Source organism: Glossina fuscipes, unplaced genomic scaffold (genome assembly GCF_014805625.2).
Source record: "Glossina fuscipes isolate IAEA_lab_2018 unplaced genomic scaffold, Yale_Gfus_2 112, whole genome shotgun sequence".
Classification (NCBI taxonomy): Eukaryota; Metazoa; Arthropoda; class Insecta; order Diptera; family Glossinidae; genus Glossina; species Glossina fuscipes.
This window is the reverse complement of record NW_023998455.1, coordinates 2,044,779-2,055,202: the sequence shown is the minus strand read 5'-3', so window position 1 is coordinate 2,055,202 and position 10,424 is coordinate 2,044,779. Positions and strand designations below refer to the sequence as shown.

The following is a 10,424-nucleotide window of genomic DNA, read 5'->3' as shown; positions in this document are numbered from 1 at the left end:
CAAAACTCTATTAACACCTTCACAGAGCTCTGTTAAATAATTAAAATTAAGATATAGTCGGAAAATATTTTTGTGGACACTCAAACAAATTCCTATTCTGCATATGAGAACTATTTTTAAAAATTTTTTTAAATTTAGTATGTTAGCGAAAAATGCTTAAGGAAGGACACTCGATGTTAAGACTCTAGTGCGTTTAAACTAGAAAATGTCACCTATATTCACCTATATCAGGTGATTCTATATAAAAGTACATGCCGAGTGACCAAAAAACAGTTCAAACATTTCTTTCGGGAAATAATTTTAACGATCATTTTTGTACAGATACTACAGCATCACTCACCTTTCAACTTTTTGCAGATTTATCTGCTGCAGTTTATAAGTAATGAACAAAAATCAATTTTTTATTCCTTTTAAAAATTGAAGGGTTCTCAATTTACGTAGTACTGTAGGTACTAGATTTTGCTACACCATGTTGCACTAAATTTTACTCTCCAACAGTATGCAGTATTTTTCACTAAATTTATTGCAATATTTTGTGCTAAATTTTATTATGCTACTACTATACTACAGTATGTAGCATTTTGTATTAAATTTTAATATACTACAGTATATAGCATTTTGTACTAATTTTTACTACGCCTCAGTGTGTAGATAATATTGTACTTAATGTTACTACACTACACTGCAGTATATATTATACTATACTATATAGTATATATTGTACTAGTATATATGGTATTATACTAGAGTGTAGTATAGTGAATACTGCACAATGTAATAGCACAACAAATTTTTTTTAAATATCTTAAAAATTTCAGCTTATAGGTTTACCAAAAAAAGTATGACAGAAGGACGGACACACAGATAGATTGAATAATTTAATCCGATTGATATAATAATAATAATAATAATAATAGATGGATGTAAATACCAATTGTACTAAGCGTTGCACATATTCGTGTAAACTTAATATACTTTATATGACAGGTGGGGCATATAAATATAAACTGAGAGAGATAAAATTTATATCTTTTTCTTTGGATTCCAAAAATGTTAAAATGATAAAATAAATATTTATAGAATCGAATGAACGATAACAGTAATTAAATAACTGGCCCATTAGTCAGATATACTGTTATAACATTACGTAGTCACCCATGAGGGCGGGTGTAGCTATCGAAAGTGCAATATTTATTTGTTATGTGCATATGTCGAATTTGTGACGAATTTATGGGAAATCGAATTGCAATCATTAATTTAGCATTAATCATAATGCAATCTTGCCAATAACGTTTAATAAAGATAACGTAACGGGGGGAAGGCAACATTAGTATTTCACAAAGTAGCAACTAACAATAAAAAAAAAAAAAAAACAAGTAATAAAGTTATATTCGGCGGGGGGGGGCGAATCTCGCTATGTTTGTCGCATTTTACTTTTAAAATTCTTTTATTTGATACTCATATCGCTGGTATTATTAAAAATAAATTAATCGTGGCACCTACATTTATCTTTTCAGAATTAATCCATTTTTAGGCGGTCTTGATTGGCTTACGATAAACAAGAATTTAACCTCAAAAAAGTGAAAAAAATTAAATTTAAAATTACTTTTAACTTTTTGTGGACGCGGCCGATTGGTTCCACTTTTGGATCTAGAGAATAAAGTGTCTCGCAAAGTAAAGGTGGAAAATTTCAGCTCTCTAACTTTTATAATATTCGAGTAACGGGCGGACGTCTGGACGTCTCACTCGTTCTTTGGCAGAATCTGCATGGACTGATATTGTTTTTCAGTTGGTATCTGAAGGACTGTGACTTAGTTCCACTAGTTTATATATGCTATGGCGGAAGATTTTATTTTAGGGACTTTAAGGCGGCTTGGCTGTCGGAATAAATGCTTTCTTAAGCATTCAGAGGCATGAGCGGAAGTTGGATAGACTTCTGCTTAGAATCGGGCTTTCTGAAAACTCGAGCCACAAACCCAAGCCAAAGTTTTGCCATTGTTTGCCATTTTGAACCGACGGCGCGCCATTTGCTTGTTTCTATCAACTTATCCGTCCCAGCCCGATCTTTTCGTTATGCTCATCCTGAACCGAAGGGACGGATCGGGAGGAGTCATGTGTACTGAAAATAGCGGAGAGGTTAGGATAGTCCAGATTAAAGACAAATAGTTCCTGAGCGAGTTTTGCTATATAGTGCCGAATTTCTTTATATTAAAAACTCACGTTGTAATGATACCCAACTTTTTTTGCGCTGCTGCACTAAGTACTGGGCATAGTGTTCCCTAGAAATGTTTTCATTTGGTTGGAATTCAGCCTTATTGTTGTTGATGTTGTTGCCTCGCCTACTCTTTATCGTGGTTATTGTAGACTTTCGATATCGTAGCGCATCCACTGTTCATTACTAGTAAGAAGTTATCGACGCTATCTTTTGAATTAATCAGGAGAAGTTCCGCAAACTTTCCCCAACTTTAGGCGTAAAACCACGCCCAATAAAAGCTTCAAAAAACTATGTTGTGTTTGCTTTAGTGCTCTCAAATGAGTAGGTTGCAGTTATATTGTATACCCTAACAACATTCATTACAATCCCCCTTACTGAATTGGATCGAATTAATTTGTATTTAAAGGCAATATATATTTTTTCTATGGAATTTATTAATTACGTTAATCGAAAACAAATCACTTAACGTGGAGGTAAGTGTGCCTTTTATAGTCAAGTGGATTCGTATCGATGCGAGACGGTCAATAAACTTGTAATAATCTAATGATAACCGCTTTATCTACCTATTAAAACCCTTCTTGACCTTTCCTATTACTAATTAAAAAACAAAAAAAAAAAAAAAGGGAAATTATTTTTCGATTTTTCTTCGACATTAATATTTTCTGTCCTTCCATCTTAAGGCCCACGTGAAGGGACTTGATTGAATCAATAAATTAAAGCAATTATTTTCATCCGTTCTTAAATATCTCGTTGAGCTAGAGAAGCTCTTTCAAAATTACACCAAAGGGATTATAAATATATCTAACTTGATGGCTACGCAACGACCCGTAGACCTTGAGATATATGCTCCTTCTATTACATCAATCAATTCAGAAGCATTTTCTGAATCAATTCAAATTCATCTATCCCTCTGTTGGTTTTTGTTCTGGTATTTTTGATGAACTTTGGTACACTGAGGTGTTTTGACCCAAGGACAAACAATATTCAAAATAATTCAGATCGGACCACGTGCTCGACCACTTGCCATATATCGCCTTTTTTTGAAAAGTGGTTGGTCCGTGACTCGCTACACAGTCTAAATTCTACTCTCCAAGTTCTCTTATGTGGTGGGTATACGAGATTCGGCTCCTCCCGAATATAACTTTCTTACTTGTCAATAATTACGCTCAAATCTAAGATCGACTCGAGGTTTCGTAAATTATCATTTGATCGAATTTAATAAGTGAAGCTTGTTACATTTTAAAGGCGTAAACGCACCGTTCTTCGTGATCTCGTAAAGTTCCTACTTGCCTTGCCTACAACTACTTATAGAAATATGCTTAGTAATGCTTCCTAAGTCTCATGTGTCGTTCTGCAAAAAAAAAAACAAAAACCAAAAATAAAAAAATAACAATAACAGAGAGGAAAGCAACTTGGAGATAAGATGAACTCTCCGAGTATATAATCGATAAGGAATAAAAAAATCGTTATTACATATTATTAACGATTAAAGAGATAAAATTCACTATACAATGAACAGAGAGAGATAATTATATGAAGAAGAAAGAAACACACAGAGACAGAGAGAGAGAGAGAGATCGTATTCTCATTACTGTCTGTGCCATTTAAAGCAAGTCAAGGAATAGTTAGTTACCATTAAGCTGCAAAAGGAAAAACATTTTGATGAAAAATTTACTGAATTCAAAAAAAAAAAAAAAAAAAAAAAAAGATTTTGGGAAATTTAATAAAATTTTAAAAAAGAAGAAAAGCAAAAACATGGCTGTTGTTACAACTGAAACACAAACAAGTATGCAAGTAGCGCGTAAACGATCTATTTGTGATTGCTTTCACAATTGTAGATCTTCAGTGCCTAGAAAACAATCATTGTGTTATCAAAAATTTTTAGCTAAACGTGAAGCAAAACCTCATACAGCACCGTATGTAGTATCCATACAACTAATGACTGTTGATCAAGGTTTAGTGCACTATTGTGCTGGGACTATAATCAATGAAAATTGGATTGTTACCGCCGCCCATTGCCTAAGTAATCCCATGATTGTCGTCAATTCTGTGATAATGGCCGGCTGTCACGATATACATGCCCGTCATGAGAGCGGAAATATACAATTACGTCAAATCGATTATTATACCATACATGAACTGTTTTTGGGTGGCATTAATCCATACGATATTGCGTTAATTCATACCGAAAAACCATTTAAATTTGACAAATATGTGCAGCCTGCTCGTCTACCGGAAAGCGATTCGATACCGATCGGTTATGGTAGACTATATGGTTGGGGTAATATGTCTATGACTAGGCAACCGCAATATCCGCATAAATTGCAAAAGGCCGATATGCCCATTTTGGATTATCAATTAAGTGAAGAAATTTTGAATGCCTCTGGTATGCAATTGCATGAAACCAATTTATGTACGGGTCCTTTAACGGGAGGCGTAAGCATTTGTACAGCAGATTCGGGTGGACCACTAATGCAAATGGATCACACAATTGTTGGCATCGTTTCATGGGGTAAAAGACCGTGCGGTCAAAAAAATTCACCCTCAGTTTTTGTACGAGTATCCGCCTTCAGTGATTGGATTTTAAATATCATTAAAAAACATCGGAAAGCATGAAAGAACAGCAAAGAGAAAAAAAATTAATAAAATCAGGTTATAAGAAGAACTCGAATTGTAATGATTTTTCCATTTCATTTATATCAAGTAGTATTCAATCTCATATTTATAAATACACATATGTACACGTGTATCAAAAATCAAATCTCAAGAGATTTTCTATATTAAGTCATATATTTATAGAAATTACTTAAAAGTAAAGAATAAATAAAAATAATAAAAAAAAAAAAACTATTGTAATTTTACTTTAAATCCTAATAATAATAAAATGAAATTCTTAAAATATTATTCATATTTAACTTGAAACAATCTGAAGAGGTTGTAAGCTATCAGATAAGTGGGGGTAAAGTCAACCCAAACAACGATTGTAAATCTTATATCAAACAAGAAAAGTATGGGATTTTTTTTAGTTTGGATTTCTTGGACACCCGTGTATCTAAAACGATGATCGTGATATTTAAAACTACTTGTATAGTGCTATCTCCAATATTCAAATGGAAAAGCCCAGCTTTTTTTTTTTTAAATGCACTTATTAAAGAAGGACTAGGCCCGTTTTATTTATAATGTCAATGAAATTTATAAATACTATCTTGCTTTAAACTTATTTCAATAGCCATCTCTTCTAATCTTCATTTCGTTCTCCTTAAGAGACTCTTATTGGATAGAACTATTTATTAATTTCAAGTAGTGAAAACACTTTAGTGGGACGCATTCCATCCAATGCTCTGCACCTCTTCGTTTAATACAATTTTTCATAAAACAAGAGTAGGACTTTATATGGAAAGTGGTCGAATGGGCGGCCGAATTCCAATCAATTTTCATTAACATTCGCCAATGGAGCAAAATATGTCGATGGATCAAGCTTCCAAAAGAGAACAGGCAGACAAGCATTTTATTAAAGAAAAAAAGCTATAATGAGCCACTACATCATCTTACAGTTATTACTTCTTACAATAGGGCTCTATGGGGGGAGTGATTGAAAAAGAATCATTTTCAGTAGCGTTCGTTCTCGGGCCAAAATATGTCGATAGACCAAATTTTATCGAAATATCTCAACAACTCCGATCTGTATGTCGAGTACAAGAACACAGACACACGGACACGAAATTGACCGATATAATAACAGGTGAATCGATCTCATGTCCGTCCGGGCGCTGCTTACACCTGAACAAACTCTGTGCGCATTTGCGTATCACAAATTGTGTAGGTTATAATCGAATCGCTGAATACGGTGGAGGGATGAATATTTCCATTTCATTAACTTTTAAATGATTATCACGTTCTTTGGCTTCTAATGGATTCAAATACCAGACGCACAGAGGATATCATCATGGAATCTTGTCGTTATAAACCTGCTCTCATTTTAAAATTTCATTTAAGCACGGTTTTAGAACTTCCACTTTATATGGCAATACCTACATAGCTGATTGGGTACAAATATATGTAAGTATATATAAATATATAAAAAGGTGCGCGCTCATCAATTGAAATCAACCCAAACACGCATTGCACGCAGATATGAGCATTTTATGGATGTTACAAAGGGATTGACGGGAAAATTATGTTCAGTTCACACGACCGTCTGGAAGAGGTGATAGAAGGAAAGCCATTGGGAATTATGATCATAATAAGTCCCGTTATATTTATTATAATCTTGCGAATTTGCCTTGAACTATTTTGAGCTATGACGTTAAATATATTTCATCGATTGAATAACGTCCGTCCTTACGTCGAAACCTTTTAACATACATAAATGTTCATTTAAATTCCATATGTTTTTTATATAAAAACTTTTATTTTAAAAAACGGCTAGAAAATTATTTTCAATAGGTAGCATTCTTCGGCCGAAACGGAACTACGGCAGCCGGCAGGTGACCCATAAAAATTTGTCAACGGACATCAGAAGAACAAGTAAAAGTACGACATGGCCCACCATTAAATACTTCACATCACCCTACACTTATCCATGCATCGTCTCTTCAAAACAATAGCTTCCGCTCTTTAATCAAAATACATCAGTCTACTAAACTTAATCAAAATATTTCACAAATACAGTCTGAAGACAAGAAAATAAGGCAGACAGATTAGTTTAGATCGATTGAGAAAGTGATACTTCGTTAAGATAAAAGTTGCGTCTATCTCTGCCTCTTACGAGTATTGCATACACCAGAAGTGGCGAAGAGTACCAAGACGAATACAGTACGAGTAAGAAATAGTTTTATATATCAACAGATTCAGGAGCTAATTTACTTATTTTGTTATCTATAACATCGTATAAATCATGATGAACAAGTAGAAGTGAAAATGCAAAACGTAATTATTATTAAACCTTATAAACCATTTTTTATTATCATATTGAAAAAGAAATATTTTCGTTTTGAGAGCTTTATGTAATACTTGAATACTTTTGAAATTAATTATTATTTTCCAGCTAAATATATAAACATGTGCGATGTCTGACGTCTTATAACAAAGGCATATGACTTGGATTTTTCAGAAGAGACAAAACATTTTTTTTTTTCCTTACACTTACAGATTAGATAAAGAATAGAAAAATGTAGTTAATATGTTTATAAACAATATTGGAAAAAAATGAAATAAATAGAAGGAAAAAGAAGAAAAAGTAGCTAAAGAACATGCGAACATAGATAAATAAGGAAATAACATTGAAAATTGTTTGTATTTGCAAAAAAAAAAAAAAAAAAAAATGTTTATGGAAAACTTGGAATTTTTTGAAAACTATTGACATTGACCTTTACTTTTCTATAGAGGAAAAATATCCACCGAAAGGCTTACAATGCTATTTGCCTGCTTGCGATCGCCTTGAGACTAACCTGTAACTAGGCGCACTCACATGTTTGCAAATTCTAGGTCTCGAAAAAAATGCACATGTAAGGCAAAAAAATAATGAAACTAAAAATGCTGATATTTTTTATATATATATACAAGTTTTTATCATATCACATGTACTATGAACGGCCTCAAAAGCCACTTGCTTACCTTCTTTCTAAGCTTCCCCCGTATATGACACAAACGTTTAACACCATCAAAGCACATCGCTTCCAGACGTCCATTGCCTAACATCTTAGTGACTTGGGCATATTCTTGCTGATCTTCTTTGAATATGAGTTCACGTTTCTCAAATTCATTTTCATTCTTTCCACGACGACGATTTTTACCACCTTTTCCTTTATTCTTAGGCATTTTGCTTTATATTTGATTTTGCAAATTAATTACACAGCAAGCACACTTCAAATCTATATCAAAAAATTTATCACAAAATTAATGAACGTATATTTTCCTTTTTATATATAATAACTTGAATTTTATTGCGACACATTCAAGAAAAAAAAAATGTAATAAATTATTTCACTTACGAAAATTGCTTTTCGATGAGCTTTATTTTTTCAATTTCTCGATAGGAAAGAAAGAAGAGATGATAATAAAACTGAATGCATAAGAGATTTGTCAATTGTCAAATATCGTATCAAAAAGTAAACGAGATGACAGCACTAACATTAATTCTTGATAACAATGATTGCCAACCTTTGCTTCGTGATCAACGATACAATTTTATTTAGCTAGAGATAGTTTTCATATTCAATGTCGTTAAAGACATAATTATTCTTATATATATATAGATTATAGAGTCGAAAATACGGGATACTTTTTTAAACTTAATTACAAAATTTGATGGGAATTGACCAATCGTATGGGGACTGACACAATGGGCGGTCATTAGGCATTAAGGACCGTTTATATTAAAGTTAAAATATACTCATCAAATTGTTTTATTAGAGAGTGATAAATGCTACCTTCCAAATTATGGATCAATCAATACACAAAAATATATCTAATATTTATGTCAATCAATCTTATTTATAACTAAGTAATAAACAGACTTGTTTACCTTTGTATTAATTTTCTTGTTGTTAAATTTTATAAATTCGCTGTTTATCTTTGCGATGATTTCTTCATATTTGATTGTAAAATCAACCGTGTTTTTATTTACAACTTCTTGTCAACAATATTGTACTGCGATAGATTTCATTCAGACAATATTAATTTGCTTTGTCCGTCGTTTTTGAGCAACGGTGAAAGCTGACAACTCGCTCTTAACCCTTTAATGAATTTTTCTTATTTGAAAAGGTGACATTTTTTGAAGGTTACTTATTGAGAAAAAATATTCTTCTTTATTGTTGAAAAATTATAATAAATAATTCTGCGAAGTGTTCCGTGAGTTTTTAATTGGAAAAAAACGATTACATTGCTTACTCGCAAATTGTATCAAGTTACAAAGAGGTGCCTATACGAGTTTTTCAGGGAAAATTATGCATTCTGAAGCAGAAATTCGCTAAAATCTTCTCAATTCTTTTGAGTCAATATGGCTAAATGCCGGGATAATGAGTATCGGCAAAGGTACCATTTAGCAAGGTAACGTTTTTTTATATATATATAAATTTTTTTTCTCATTTATAATATACGATGATACTAGAAAAAATAACACAGTCAGCCGTGGGCCGAAAAAGACGAGCCGATGTAGCCAGCGTTCTGAAAGACTGGAGACAAATTCTAAAAAAATTAAGACAACCCTCGAAAAGTGAGCAGGCGACTCTCAGGGAAAGTGAGCACATGGCAGAGGATTGGATGGCTAGCAAATAAGAATTAAATTTTCCAAATCTCTTCATGAATCCGCCAATCTTCAAGACGTTCTGATTGTTCTTGTAGTTGTAGTAGATCTAGAATTCACGATAATATGCATAGATTTTTACGTAAGAGTCGGAGCAACTCTCTTGTTCTTGCACTTGTTCACCACAACGTAAGCATCGCCCAATGTCTGATATAAGCCATAACAGCCCAAGATGGAAAAAGGCCCGATCAGGCACTTGTCACCGCGAAGTCGTCATCGTTCAATGTTTAACAGAAGTCATAAAAGCGAAACTCGGAGCAATTCTTCAACACGCACCCGTTCACCGTCGCCGTCGTTCAAAGTCTAACGAAAATCATAACGCAATTCGGAACAAGGCCCGATTACGGGCTTGTATGTATATATATGCATACATAAACTTTTAGCCGGAGCAGCACTTGGCTTTGCACTTGTCCCCGCATTTTTTTTTTTTTAGTAGTAGTAAGTTTCGCAACTTTCTTAGCTAGCGACAGATTTTCCACCGTTTTTGGGTACATCTTTGTCGTCAACACTTAATGCGGAATTTTCCTTTTTCGCTACTACTACTGCTACTACTACGAGTGTACAAAAATGTACACAAAAACGGTGGAAAATCCGTCGCTAGCTAAGAAAGTTGCGAAACCTAGAAGTAGCAGAGAAGGTTTTTTTCATTTTGCTAAGGTCTTCGTGGGCCGTTCTCAGACTTTGCTGCCTCCTTGGCGGTTGTAACTGCTATAAGACTTGCTAGCTTTAAACTTAAAAAAAAAATGTATAAAGAAAAATTTTTAATTTTTCTTATTTCATTTATTTTGCTTTTATTTCAATTTAATTTAATTATTTATTATGTATTATAGTAATAGTTTCTAATTTTTTAAATTATTTTTTCTAAAAACAGAAAATTCACCCTAGTTTCCACGTATATTTGGA

At 33.0% G+C, this 10,424-nt stretch overlaps 2 protein-coding genes across 2 annotated transcripts in view; one reads left to right on the top strand and one right to left on the bottom strand.

Moving 5' to 3' along the window:
- The window catches only part of LOC119639433 (eukaryotic translation initiation factor 1A, X-chromosomal), a 9,024-nt gene extending 762 nt beyond the window's left edge, over nucleotides 1–8,262 (bottom strand). The window contains exons 1-2 of the mRNA XM_038036806.1: nucleotides 8,209–8,262; nucleotides 7,832–8,088 (exon numbers count right to left, since the gene is read on the bottom strand). Of these exons, the coding sequence (XP_037892734.1) occupies nucleotides 7,832–8,035 (204 nt within the window). The 5' untranslated portion in view covers nucleotides 8,036–8,088; nucleotides 8,209–8,262. The remainder of the gene's footprint in view (nucleotides 1–7,831; nucleotides 8,089–8,208) is intronic.
- LOC119639432 (lectizyme) lies at nucleotides 3,943–5,000 on the top strand. The gene has a single exon (XM_038036805.1). The coding sequence runs from the start codon at nucleotides 3,971–3,973 to the stop codon at nucleotides 4,829–4,831; it is 861 nt and encodes a 286-aa protein (XP_037892733.1). The 5' UTR covers nucleotides 3,943–3,970; the 3' UTR covers nucleotides 4,832–5,000.
- Nucleotides 8,263–10,424: the final 2,162 nt, after the last annotated feature.